The sequence below is a fragment of the Camellia sinensis genome, chromosome 15, assembly GCF_055761805.1.
Source record: "Camellia sinensis isolate YWXY chromosome 15, ASM5576180v1, whole genome shotgun sequence".
Taxonomy (NCBI): Eukaryota; Viridiplantae; Streptophyta; class Magnoliopsida; order Ericales; family Theaceae; genus Camellia; species Camellia sinensis.
Window position 1 is genome coordinate 90,834,183 of NC_138975.1, and position 14,448 is coordinate 90,848,630.

At 36.1% G+C, this 14,448-nt stretch overlaps 1 protein-coding gene across 4 annotated transcripts; it reads right to left on the reverse strand.

The window, feature by feature from the left end:
- Nucleotides 1-811: 811 nt before the first annotated feature.
- On the reverse strand, nt 812-12,942 carry LOC114302760 (GDSL esterase/lipase At5g62930). 4 transcript variants are annotated; one of them, XR_014356858.1, is made up of 7 exons: nt 12,696-12,937; nt 12,474-12,551; nt 9,684-9,824; nt 3,507-3,583; nt 2,808-2,972; nt 1,966-2,104; nt 812-1,195 (listed from the first exon to the last, which is right to left on the reverse strand). XR_014356858.1 is itself a non-coding variant. In XM_082909395.1 (6 exons), the coding sequence occupies exons 1-6, from the start codon at nt 12,894-12,896 to the stop codon at nt 1,027-1,029; spliced, it is 831 nt and encodes a 276-aa protein (XP_082765521.1). In that variant the 5' UTR covers nt 12,897-12,942; the 3' UTR covers nt 812-1,026. The 4 variants fall into 4 exon arrangements, 2 of the variants coding, with proteins under 2 accessions (XP_082765521.1, XP_082765520.1); XR_014356857.1 differs by having other exon boundaries at nt 9,684-9,854; nt 12,696-12,928; XM_082909395.1 differs by lacking the exon at nt 1,966-2,104 and having other exon boundaries at nt 12,696-12,942.
- Between the last annotated feature and the right edge of the window lie 1,506 nt (nt 12,943-14,448).

Consider the following 14,448-nt stretch of genomic DNA (forward strand, 5'->3'; position numbering starts at 1 on the left):
ACCGAATGACGAATGCGATATAAAAATGAACTTATTTTGATAAAAATTTCTTCTTGCACAATTACAATAACCTCTTAGAATTGCACAATTACAATAACCTCTTAGAAATGAGGCTTGAAAGTTGATTGCGATGAGAGAGTTGAGAGTCAAAGAGATTTGTTTGAGAAAAAAACTGAAATGAGAGGTTATTTATAGTAAAAAGTTGGAGTGGCCAAATGTTAAAAATAAATAAATAAATAAATAAATAAATAAATAAATAAATAATAAAAATTAAATTAAATTTAAAATTTAAAAAAAAAAAAAAATTGACCATTGCCGTTTGATTGTTTTTTCCCTTTTTTTTTTTTTTTTTTTTTGGACCATTGCTGCCTTGGGGAGGGGTGTGTGCAGGTCGGGCCAGAAAAGACCAATTTCGAACCGTTGGGCTGGGCTGTCAGGCCAGATTGGGTCAGGCTTGGGCCATAGACACACAGCCCAAGCCCTAGCTCAGAGTATCGGGCTGGGCCAGGCTCCAAGACTGGTTCGGCCGCGGGCAGGCTGTTGGGCCCTCAGGCTGTTTTTACACCTAAATTTACCCAACTTTCTGCTATTAACTCACCACCATTTCCCTTATTTGAAGGGCACATGCTAGTATGATCATCTGAAAAGCTAAGCAAAGTCTAAAATGCTCAAATTCAGAAACATACATCCATATATGGGATACCATCTATTTAGTTTAATCTCAATGCAGTCGAATGAAAAAGGGATTCACAACAAAGCCATACATATCAACAATACTTGGACCCCTATTTAAGCAACAAGACTGATAAGATATTCAAAATAGAGTATATTATTAATCAAACAACAAAAATAAAGTATCAAATCTATTGCAGAATCACCAAGAACATTGCTCATGATCTTTTGGAGGTACAACCAATAAAAATAAAAATAAAAATAAAAATAATAATGGTAGTAGTCGTTTCATGGAAATCAATACACATTCTCAAAAGAAAAAATGAAGTTAACTTTCCATTAAAAACTAAAACATCATAAGCATTGTTGCTGGAAAGCTTTCTCAGGTGCCTTCCCATCAATTTCTGAGTGATGAGGGAAATCATATGGCATTTCTGGAGCAGAAAGCCCTGCCTCATTAAAAACTCTTACGACTTCTTGGTGGACAACTGCATTGCCTTCTGGTGTCAGGTGCAACCCATCACTGTAAACAACACAATGGGAAATATTAGAACACACTAGCAAACATCAAGTTCAACCCTGGTAAACTAAAAAAACATCGGTGACAACTAGGATATTCATGCTAACGGTTATAAATTCATTTCCTTTCTTTGATAGTAATTGAAGTACATCAAGATTTAGCATTTGTTTCCAGAAACCAAATGCCATGACCTTTAAAGGCTCTAATTGGATATTGTCCAGCATTTATTTTCAAGAAAATATGGGCACATCTGTAATTCAGCTCACATTTGTGTCTCACAGGTAAGCCCAAACAAACAAGGAACATATCAACTCAATCAGAACAATGTAGCAGTAGTTTAAAGCTACCAGCCCCTTTAAAGTGAGATCTGCTGTCACGGTATGTACCTCAGTTGCACAAAGCAGGGACAGGAGAGCATAGAAGTTTCTAAGGTTGGGAGCACTTATGGCAGCATGTATATATTTTATAAATTAAATATATAAATATAATCTAACCATTATTTGTTTTTCTGCTTAGTTGCAATGTGTTTAAATATGAATTATTATTGGAGTTTAATGTCAACTACAAATTGTCTTTGTTAAGTATGAATAAATATTATGTAAACAGAAAGTATTAGAATAAGTTTGAATTGTTTTTCTTTTGTTTATTTGAGAGTGTGGAAACACATTTCCACGTAAGAAACGTCACCCAAGTAGGTAATAATTCAGGGCAGTACTCTGTGGCCTGTGTGTGGAAGTGGTGGGTAGAATCAAAAGGACCAAGTCTGAAATTACCTAAAGGGTTGTGGGAAAATATAACTCCCCCAAAAGTGCAATTTTTCGGTTGGTTAGCTTGGAGAGGCAGAGTTAAAACTTCAGTCTTCCTTCAAAGGATTGGGGTATTAGATGCCACTGCCAACACTTTGTGTGTATTCTGCAAATCAGAGGTGGAATCAGTACACCATGTGCTAATGCTTTGTCCACTGGTTTGGAAGCTGTGGTAAAAAATGATAAGTTGGTGGGACCAATCCTGGGCAATTCCTCGATTAATCGAGGACCTACGTCATTGGTGGTCAGGTGGCAAATTGAAAAGTTGGTTGTTCAAAATGTGGAGGATAGTACCTTTAGTTGTGCTGTCGTCTGTTTGGAAAATGAGAAATGATTGTCTTTTTAATGGGGTCCAACCCAATTTTGAAGTATTAGGTGAAAAGGTGATGTTGCAGATTGCTTTTTTGGTTATAGTGCACATGGAGGTGGATTATTCAACTCATGATATTGTCTCCAATCTCCATCAGATTAGATTTTCTATTTGAGGGTGCAGGCTAGTATTTCAGTGGCCTTTGTTTGTCTTTGGCTGCTTGTTGGTTTCTCACCAACCCCTATGGTTAGTGCTAGCAATTGATAGGATCCCTTTCTCAGTGTCAACTTAGTTGGGATTGAGTTTGTGTTCTGTCATGCTTTTGCACTAATTCCCCCTTTATTGATGTATTTCCATACTTTGTATGTTCTTTCCATCAATAAAGTTCTCTTTTAGCTGATCAAAAAAGGTATGTGCATGATATGTGTAACCAATGCAGTTATGCAGCATTGGTATCAATACACAGCAAGTTATAAAAAACCTCCAAATATTCACTGACCTGAGGAACTTCTTTTGCCAACCCTCTGTTTCCTGCATTTTCAACCATAGATTGATGGAAGGGAGACCTAGTTCCTTGGCCAATTCAACACACTGCTTGGCATAAACTCCTGTCATTTCATTTGTCCTTTCTGGAAGTTCCATTGCTCTCTCGCCATATAAAGATCTGCTCAGCCAAATTAAACTTATTACCATAATAATGTATACTGGTTTTAATAAATAATCACATACTGAACTTAATGCATGACCTAGGCTACAGGATGGGTTACCCAATCCACTAGCAGCCATTGTTGTTAAGAAGGACGAGAATCCTTCATGACCATGTGCAACAATTGGGGAATCAAGTCCCCTCCAAGGTAAGTAGATTTCCTCATAGTAAAACAACATTGCATCTCAAATAAACTTTTTAACTTTATTATTATTATTTTGTAACACAAAGTGTAGTATTTTGTTCAAAATTTTATGAGCAATACTACAATCCCAGACATAAAAACCCAGAAAATACCCAGAATTTTGTATCAATGGTTTAGATTTACTTAAGGTATGGGCCCACAACACCAACTTTAAATATCAACCATTGAATTGATGTTCCTTTTTTTCCTTTTTTCTGGTTCCCTTTCTGGGACCATAGAATTACAGAAATTTTATTCCATCTCCAGTTCTCCCTTCTGTCATAATCAAATATGAAATTAGGAGGTACCGTGAGTATGTAAAACGTCCTTCTTCATCAATGGGTGGTGGAGTAATAAGCACTACTAGCATAGCGGGAGAGCATTCCTGCAGTCAACATCCAAGAAAGAGTGAGCTATTAATTAGAAATTAAAAAGGTATACACACAATAGATAGTGAAAAGACTCCTGAGGAAAGAATGCAAAAATAGGAAGTGCAGGTCCTAAACTTATAATTTGGAATAAGAATTTTATGAAAAGAGTATACAATGTGTTAACATGAGTAAGAACCATGAGTGAGGAATACTTAAATCAAAGGAAAACAAGATTTGACCTGCAAGGTGATAACATGTTTACTAATCTAAAAAAAAAATTGGCAATATTAAAAAGGCAAAAGTGCCATATTCCAAATATATTCAACAATGACATCGAGAAATATGATTAAGCAAACTAAAGCAATTATTTTTCAGAAAATTTGCTACATATGCTGCATGACTCCATCAACAATTTACCCTATGAACAATTCAACTACACAAAAAGATCAATATTTGCTCTTTACAATAAGCAGTGACTTCACCTCATCAAACAACCTATGCCTTCTCTCCACCACAACAAACATAACAGCATTGTGTCCCATAACGTTATTCTTTTTCTAGACAGCACATAGATAGACATTGGACATTGATACTACACTACATGGACCCACTGATCCACCTCGTTATGACCAACCAGTTCTAGATAGTAGGCTTTCAGGTCACCCTAACTTAGAGGCAGTCCATCTAATCCTGCCTTCCCTTCCCCCCCACCATATTCCACATATAAAAACTTTTTGTATTGATAAATATGTGAGAATAATATTTGTATATATTATTATGTGAATATTTTAGATTGATTATATTGTGTTAGATTGTGTGAATATTTTAATTTAGTTTTATTCTTGTTTCTTATTTAGGATTAGGCCTAGAATTGCTATATCTATTAGATGTACACATTGTATTGATACACAATTGAATATATAAAAAACATTCAAAAATCTTACATGGTAGAGCTACCGTTCATTCTTGCTTCTAATTGATCGAAGTTCCTTGTTTGTTCAAAGTTTCATCTAGTTCAGAATCAGCCTTCATTGAAATCCCAACCCCTTGAGCACTAGAATCGCGACCCATTCCACCTGGTTCAGAACTCCTCTAATTCGCTATTGTCCAATCTCCTCTAGTTCGTCGGACTCAACTTCTGGCTCATGAGGTTGATTTTTGGTTCTGGTTTGACTCTGTCTCTGGACTCAATCGAGTTCTCTGGTCAACATCAAGTCCAACCTTTGCTTCGATAGGATCGTGTGACCCATCTGCTTAATCGTCTCTGTTTCTCTGGTTGTCAACCCATCTGTGTTCATCTTGACCCATATGAGTTCGAAGTAGTGACCCATCAATCGCAACCAATCTGAGCTCGAGTCATGGCCCATCGATCATGAGCATCTGATTCACGAAAATCCCGGTTGTCTCACGATCTCGCTATCTCTCTTCACGAGGTCTGCTCTCTCTCTCTCTCTCTTGTTCGACTAGTTCGTCGGGTCATTTGGTTTGTCGGGTTATCTGATCTTGATTTGGTTACTTTAGTCTATTTTGGGTTTACTAGAACCCCTCAAATTTTGGTTATTACCCTTTGACCCCTAGTTTGGTTATTTTGTTCTATTTAGGATTTATTACACTAGAACCCCTCAGTATTCTGGTTATTACAATGTCTCCAGCTACTGATGAGTGTGCCTTCTACCATCAAAGGGGCTATTGGAAGTACCACTACCCCAAGAAAGGACGATCATTTGCTCCGCAGTTTCAGCCATACTTCCAAGCTCCCATTCAAAGTACTTTTCAGACTCCAGCCGTTTATACTGCATTTGCTCCGTTTCCTAATCCTGACTTGGCTTTATTGAGTGCTCATATTGGTCGTTAGCTTCAGCATATACTGTCTATCTCCCAGCCCTCCCTATCCGCCTCCATTGTTTCCTCTCTTCATTCAGGTTTGCTTGAGTCTTCTTCAGGTATCTCTGTTTGTCTAGCTTTTTGACTCCGATGCGTCTCATCATATGGACTTATCATCTCTTTTTATTTCAAAATTGTACCCCCTTCCCTTTCCTATTACTGTTAATGCTACTAATGAGTCTGATATGTCTGTCATATCTGTTGGGTCTGTCCTACCGTCTGCTATGTCTGTTGTCTCTATTCCATCTTTCTTATATGTTCCTCAATTATCTGCCAGTTTATTATCTATCAATCAGCTTGATGCCTCCAATTTTGATGTTATCTTTTCTTCTTCTATCTGTTCTATGCAGGATCGAATGTCCAAGCAACAGATTAAAACTGGCCGTAGAGTTAGAGACCTCTATGTGGGTAGAGAGCTTGCATCTGCTTATGACTACCTTTCCAACTGCCTTTTCCTCTTTTCAATTAGATTCTTTGTCAAGTCCTTTTTATTTGTAGCATTCTAAATTAGGGCATTTGTTTACTAACCACTTACGATCTTTAGCTCAAACAGGCATATTAGATAAAGGTTCTCCCAATCAACTTACCGAGTGTCGGGGGTGTAAATTTGCAAAAATGACAACCTTAACTTTTTGTAAAAGTACTTCTATATCTAATACATTGTTTTCTTTAGTTCATACTAATGTCTAGGGTCCTTCTCCTATTCTCACCAAAAGGGATTTTGCATATTATGTTTCATTTGTTAATGACTGCACCCGTTACACTTGGGTTTATCTTATAACTCATAAGCCTGACTTCTACCAGATATACTGTACTTTTCAGTTTATGGTCACTACACAATTTTGGTCTACTATTAAATTGTTACGGTCTAACTTGGATGGGAAATATTTTAAAACTGAGTTCTGTGAGTATTTGGCCAATTTGAGTACCGTTCATCAAACTTTTTGTACTGATACACTTGCCCAAAATGGTCAAGCTGAGCGTAAGCACCATCATCTCCTTGAGACAGGTAGGTCTCTTCTCTTTGCCTCTGTTCAGGCTCTTTCTTGGGATGAGCATCAAACTTTCTGTACTAACACACTTGCCCAAAATGGTTGAGCTGAGCGTTTCCTTGAGACAAGTAGGTCTCTCCTTCTCTCTGCCTCTATTCCAGCTTTGTTTTAGGGTGAGGCAGTTCTTACTACTGCTTTTCTTCTCAACCATATGCCTACTCCCCTTTTATTTGGTTGGTCTCCTTATGAAGCTCTGATTTCTCAACTTCCCAATTACTCCCTTCTTTATGTGTTTGGATCTACTTGTTTTGTCCCTTTACCCTGTAAACATAAGACAAAACTTAGTGCTCGATCTATCATGTGTGTCCTTTTGGGTTACAGTCTCACTCAGAAAGATTATCACTATTATGATCCTATTTCCTGTCGCCTTTATGCCTCCCACCATGTTGCCTTTCTTGAACGTCTACCTTACTTTCAGCTTCTTCCTCTTGCAACCCTAGTTTCCAAAGAGGATTTTGTTCATATTGATCTATTTCCTTCTGAGGTCCCTTCTAATGAGTACATCTCTGTTGTTCCCAATGAGCTTGTTTCCTCTTCTCTTCGTACTACCTCTCCTAATGAGTCCCTCTCCACTGACACCCATGAGTATGTTCCCTCTTCTCCTCTTCCTCCTCCGTTGTTAGTCTATTCTCGTCGCAAGGCTCTCGCTTCACCGGTTGCCTCTACCCTTGCTGCTAATCCTCCTGCTTCTGACGATTCTGACCTTGCTAACCATAAGTATCCCCTTCGTATCCGTAAATAGGTAGTCAAATTTGGTTTTGCTAAAATATGTTTTTCTCCTTCATAATGCTATTTACTATTTTTAGAATCTCAGTCTTACAAGGAGGCCTGTCAGGATCCTCATTGGATTCGAGCTATGGAAAAAACTAGTACTTGAGAGTTGGTTCCTTTGCCTGTTGGTAAGAATCGGATTGGTTGCAAATGAGTTTACAAAGTCAAGACTTATTCTGATAGTTCTCTTGACCGCTACACAGCTCGCCTAGTTGCCAAAGGTTTCTCACAGAAGTATGGTGTTGATTATGTGGAGACCTTTGCCCTTATTGCCAAGAAGACTATTGTCCATACTTTGATCTCTATTGCTATTGTTCGTCATTGGCTTCTTTATCAAATGGATGTTAAAAATACTTTTCTTAATGGCCATCTCACTGAGGAAGTTTACATCCATCCTTCCCCTAGCCTTCACCATTCCTCTAGATAGGTTTGTCGTCTTCGGCGTGCTTTGTATGGTTTGAAGTAATCTCCTCGTGCTTTGTATGATCACTTTCAAACTGCTGTTACTGAGCTTATGTTTCATCCTTGTGCCCAGGACTCTGCTTTGTTTCTTCTCTACACCTCTACTGGATTTGTTGCCTTATTACTGTACGTGGATGATATGATTATCACTGGTTCTAACTCTTCTACTATCTCTGAGGTCAAGCAGCATCTCTACTGATGGTGTCCCTAATCTTACCTGTGTTGTTCATGTGGTTTGCTAGTTCGTTCTACTCCTCAATCTACACATTGGGCTGCTTTGATTTGGATTAGTTGCTATCTTTTTGGTACTATCTTCTAGGCCTTGCTATTGTCTTCTACTTCTTCCTTGGATTTGGTGGCCTATACTGATGCTGATTGGGATAGTGATGTTAATGATCATAAATCCATTTCTGGTTTCTGTATATTTTTTGACGATTCCTTGATTTCTTGGAAAAACAAGAAACAAATTGTTATTCCTGTTCTAATGCCAAAACTGAGTACCGTGCTATGGCTCATGCTACTGTTGAAGTTGTCTGGCTTCGTTGTCTCCTATTTGACTTGGACATCCCTCAGTCCTCTCTGACCACTCTATTGTGACAACCGTAGTGCTATTCAAATTGCCCATAACATTGTCTTTCATGAACAGACGAAAAATATTCAGATTGATTGTCATCTGCAGTCTGGCTCTGGCCCTAGCTCGCTTCCTTTCGTCTCTTCGGCTCTGCAACTTGCTGACTACTTTACCAAAGTTACACCACTGCTCGGTTTCAGTTTCTTCTTAGCAAACTCTCAGTGTTTTCTGCTAAAACACCTTGAATTTGAGAGAGGATGTGAGAATAATATTAGCATATAGTGTTTGGGAAGCCAAAAATTGACTCTTTTTTTACTAAAATCCACAAAAAGACAAAATAGGCTAAAATAGCCAATAAGACAAAATGTCCTATCAAACCCATAATCATTTCACTTTCTCTCACAAATATCACATCCAACTAAAAAAAATCTAACCCTCTTCCCAAACACAAATATTTTAGCCTACTAAAATAGCCAAAAACTAAAATAGCCAACTTCCCAAACGAGGCCATTATTATGTGAATACTTCAGATTGATTCGATTGTGTTAAATTATGTGAATATTTTGGTTTAGTTTTATTCCCGTTTCCTATTTAGGATTAGGCCTAGATTTGCTATATATATATATATATATATATATCAGATGTATACATTGTATTGATACACAATTGAATATACAAAAAAACATTCAGAGATCTTACAAAATAAGCCGCATTGCTTGGTCCAATGATAAAATCTAGGACTACAAAGTGTGAGACTGAGCACCCTCTTCACAAAAAAATGTTCCTGTTAGATTCATTTCCAAACAATGCCTCCCAGCGCAAAAAAAATTGTTAATAACAGACAGTAAAAAGTTTGGTCAGGTTAATAGCACTGTTCCATCTGCTGATTGCCAAAATATGGTGCTAGTGCTTGCAGGAAAGTGGTGGTGGTGATGGTAACAAAGTCATGGAAGCAATATAGAATAATTCATTGCATAACATTGTGGTCCACATTTTCTGCTTAATTGAACAACTTATCTGTCCATCCAAGTCATTCAATTGATAGGCTTTGAAAAACAAGGAGAATTTTCGTAGTGAGGCAACTATTGAGATTCTTGATTCATTTTAGGCCATTTTGTGGGTTTCTTGAGCACCAACATGCATTTGTGATTGCTCACTTCTCCAAAAGAAAGGTGTTTGTTACTCCTCCTAAAAGGATGGATAACATAGCAGACAAATGTGAAATTTAGGAATAGTGCATGGCTAGTCCAAAGCATATAGAATATTTGGCGTATGAGCATCTAAAAGAAACATAATGCACGAAATAATTTTTGGGTGAATTAATGTATGAAATAATGAACATTTTAAGCTAACAAAGTAAATGGAATTTTGAACCTTCAAATGATGAACAATTTTTCTGAGGTTCTCCTTGTACTCTTCAGTAGGTACATGTTGCCGTTCACTGGTCCTCCCAAAAAGAGCTGCATCATTAGCTCCAAAAAAGATTGTGGTAGCAACAGGAGGTGTTGCAGAGCCCTGCAAAACAAACCCCAGATGGTAGTCCAGCTGAGATTACAATAAAGATAAAGGTATTGCAGCAGCAATAACTAAATGATTTGTTGGAAACAACTGAATATGTTATGGTCATTGAGAAAGCTTGTAATGAGTGGGTGATTAGCAGCGTAATCAATTTTATATTTCCTTAAATTAAGATAATCAGGAACTACTAAATTTATTTTTAAACCATAACCAAAAACCCAGCTGAGCTTTCAAGCACCATAAAAATAAAGATTGTAAACATCTCAATATTTTATGGTCATTAACTTGTGAAGAGCAGGTGATGAGCTGCATATCTATTCTATATTTCACTCTTATATCTAGTGACAGAGCCAGAATTTTAACAATTAATCTTTTGTACTCTACATTTAAACTTTTTTTACCACACCATAATATAGATTCACTATAAGAAGAACTCCACCGGTCCTAAGCCCAGGTAAAGGAGGAGGGTTGTGTGTTAAGTAATTGACAACCAACACATAAAAAAGCTGCTCGGATCACTTATGAAATGAGCAAGTAGAGAAGAAGGATTCATATAGCCGACCCCATTTGATGGGACTTAAGGCTTCGTTTGGTTTATAAGAAGATTAGGAAAATAAAACCATGAAACAAGTTTACTGTAAATGAGAAGCTAAGAGTTAATAAGATTTATGTTTTCTCCCTGAAAGGAATGGAAGCTAAGTATGATAGAAATTGAATTAAATTGGCCAAATTAGAGTTTTGATTATTCATTACTTATCTATATAATGAGTAGGTCTATTGGCAGGACAATTTGAGTTACAACAACAGCAATGTGCAACTATTAGAAGCATCAAAGTTTGTAATTAATTTAGCAATATCCATAACTGCTTTCTCAATAGATCTACCCATCATTATAATAGTAGAAGAAAGATGACCATCGTAAGTATTTAAATGCTCTTAATAAGTATCACTTTGATGACTTAAATAGAGTACCTTAAAATAAAAAAGAAACTAAACCAAATAGCCTCGATTTTTAAATTGAAGAGTTTTGTGGAGTTAATTTAAAAATCACAATAATAATAATAACATAAAATTTGAACTAGCCCACCATTTTTCAAAATTCCAATGGAATCACTTGATGCCACTCAAGTGTATGCAAATCTTAAAAATCATCATAACATTGAAATCTATAGAAATCTCAAGCAATAAGAAAACAATTATATTTTTAGATTTATTTGTGAAGCAAATAAGGGGTCAATTTATGTCCCTAATTGAATTTATTGGATGAAGAATGAAATAAAATAAAGTCATATATAATTTTTCCGGGGAACAATTGAAAACCATTTTCTATACAACAAACTACAAAGTAAATGGGCTGCCCCTCTTGAGATGTTCCCTCAAATTTCATAAGACATCCTACCAAAGAATTAAACATGAAAAAAGGGGTCATTTTACAATAACAATATACACCCTTTTTGGGTGCATGCTGTATGTAAATTATGATCCAGATTAGATTTGTGTTTGTTGCAAACCATCGTGATGGTTGATTATAGGTCGTTGTGGTAGCGGCGCCAACAAATTGTGAAATTTAAATCGGTTAGTTACAACCCTTATATTGTGTGTTATGCCACAAAGTAATGTTGGCTATGGTCCTATTGCGGTGGTTGTGGTTACTGCTCATCTGGTCATCGATTATGCTGGTGTAGATTACCATCTAAAATGGCTAACATCAATTGATCATATTCATCTTTTAGGGCAAACATTTACCTCCATGTAGTTTACTAACTCCATGTGCAGTTTACCCCATGCCATTTGAAAATAACTACATAACCTCCTATACTTGCGGACTAAAGTGCACCATCCGTACCATTAACAACTTAAGCAAAAAAAACTAAAATACACTTGTACGTAAGTAACCTCATTATGTAAATCACAAGCATTTTTGTCATTTTTTTGGGACTCAAAATTCACTATACCTCTTGTGACATCACTTTCTCTCGCTTCACGCATTTTTTTGGTTCAAAAATCAGATATCCAAACCATGTAATTTTGTTTAGAAGTTGATATCTGAACTAAAAATGTGGTGTAAACTGAGATAAAGTGGTGTGTGGAAATGGAATCTCCAGTTCGTGTGCGGCACAATTGAAAATGAGCATATAACTCCTTATGTCCAACTAGGCACTTGTTTCACACTAGTGTTAACTTGGACATAATGTTTGACTGTGCATTTCAGTCCACAAATCACATGGAGTTGTATGTTTATTTTCAAAGGGTAAATTATCAACACGTCCTAATAGGTGGACTTAATTCCCATTAAGTGCTATCAATTCGCCGCTGAAAGTTAGTCCTAACAAACTCATCGCTAAAAACTGATAATTAATGACATTTTTCTAAAAACTAACAATTAGTGATGGTTTTTATAAAAAGGATGCTAATTATCATAGGACCTATTGCGATCCGGAAGTAATTCCCCATATTTCAAAATTAGAATGAAATTTGTCTTTTTTTCTAATCCAGCAGCTGAAAACGGGTGCAAAAATTATATGATTTGAAGTGTATACAGTACAATTTCCAAAAAAAAAAACAATAACAGCGATTGTAAGTTTGAAAAAAAAAAAAAAAAAAAAGGGTATATATTGAAGAATGATAAAGACAAGGATGATATACCAGAGGAAAAAGGTGATGCAAGAGAAACAAGGCCCAACGAGTATTGTATCCACCGTACCCACGAAGCACTACATCCGCCTACAAAAAAATCATCAAAATAAATAAATAAATATATATATATATATAACAAGCGATGTATGTATGTATGTGCTCAATCTCAAGATTATTAGATTATCTTCCTAGAATGCAAGAAATTGAATTGTAAAAGCAAAATGGGGGAACCTTGCGAGAGTAATTGTCAGCGAGAGAAGCACCCCAACCACCTGATCTGAATGATTGTTCAGTGATGGAGTCCCCAAATATCACTATTTGAGGTCTCATTTCACTGCTTGGAAATTGCATTGTGATGAGGGAAAGTTGTATTGTATAGACTATGTGTAGAGAGAGTGATCGATCTAAGGTTTTGGTGTGATTCACCAACATTGCGTCCTTTTGGCGTAACTATTTGAGTTGGATTCTTTTGCTAGTTTTGATGGTTTAATCAGTTTATTTATTTATTAAAAAAATTAAATTAATCTCTTAATTATAATTTATTTAATTTATTATATTTATATAAAAATTAAAAAAAATTATAAATATATTCCTTGAAGTTTACATAAATATAAATTATTTTCTGTGATTTAAAAAATTACAGATATTTTCTTGTCAGAATTTTTTATTTAACATAATTAATTGAAAAAATTAAATTTCTAACTGCTCTATTATATAATAATAAAATTACTTAAATTATTAATTGAAATATATTACTGATATCATTAAAAATTGTTAATTGAATTAATAATTTATTAATAAAAAAGTCATTTATTTTGAAATTATAAACTTTAAGAGGCTTGATGTAATTTCTAAAATTGTAAGAAATAATTCGTATTTTAAACAAATGTTAGAGGTGTAATTGTAATAAATGACCAATGTGGTTTTTTTTTTTGTTTTTTTATCACAAATGCATAAATTGAATAAGTTGATGTGGTAATCCAAAAAATTCTAGCTTATTGGAGGTAACCTAAACTAGTCTTAACAATGGATGCAGCATAAGTAAGGAGTAGGGTTGTGCACAATACCATCAAAACTGCCAAAATCGCACCGAACCGCACATTTTTTAAACTTTGGCGGGTGGGTTGGGTGGGTGGGTGGGGGTGGTAGAAGTGGCGGGTCGATGTGGGTGGTGGTTTGAAAATCCCAACTCGCTGAGTAACCTGACCCGACCCGCAACTTAATTCTGCTATGCTATATACACATCCAGCAACCATTAGATTACATCTATCATACTAAATGTAGATATACTTACACACACATAATAATTTCTCAATTAAACCTAATTGACTCCTATGGAGAAGTGGTTTGGAAATACTCTAGGATCCAGTCAGACGTCTTTGATCTGCTGATTGCTACCTAAAAAATGGATGAACACTCCGGTCGGGGGTGCCAGAATTGGCACTCCGACGGACAAGTTAGTATGCTCTCAAGTTTACTTCTATCTCAAGTTATTATATCTACTATCACATACCTCTCTTTGGTTGGCGTTCCTCTTTTTATATTACCCTTTGGGCCCAAAAGTCAGGCCCACTTTTAATCTCGCACTTGATTGCATACTCGGCCTTCTGGTTGCGTGCTGGTTCTCATTCAGCTCTTCATATGGCCGATCTGTATATTCGGCTTCAAGAGCCCTTAGATTATAGCTGAATTGACTTCGGCCAGATGTCTTCAAATATCTTGGCCTTCCTTAATATATAATTATTCGGCTGTCACAATTGCCTCGAAAGATTCGACTAATACCAATTAGTCAGCATGTTTGGTTTTAATATATGGAAAGTCAAAAATACGGTGATTGCACTCCTTTCAATATCGAAGCGTCAGAATGACCATGGTTTAGAAATCATTACAATTTCCCACCCCTTCGTATGCATTGTTCATTTAATGCGATATGAAGTTGCGTTGTCCCTTCAAATATATTTTTTTGAATTTGCAAAGCTCTTTC

Excerpts from the sequence above, each read along its gene's own strand:
- LOC114302760 (XM_082909394.1), bottom strand. The coding sequence starts at position 12,896 with ATGTTGGTGAATCACACCAAAACCTTAGATCGATCACTCTCTCTACAC. Across the intron at positions 2,973-3,506 it reads GGACGTTTTACATACTCACG|ATCTTTATATGGCGAGAGAG; the intron begins GTACCTCCTAAT and ends TTGGCTGAGCAG. Across the intron at positions 1,196-2,807 it reads TGGCAAAAGAAGTTCCTCAG|TGATGGGTTGCACCTGACAC; the intron begins GTCAGTGAATAT and ends TGTTGTTTACAG.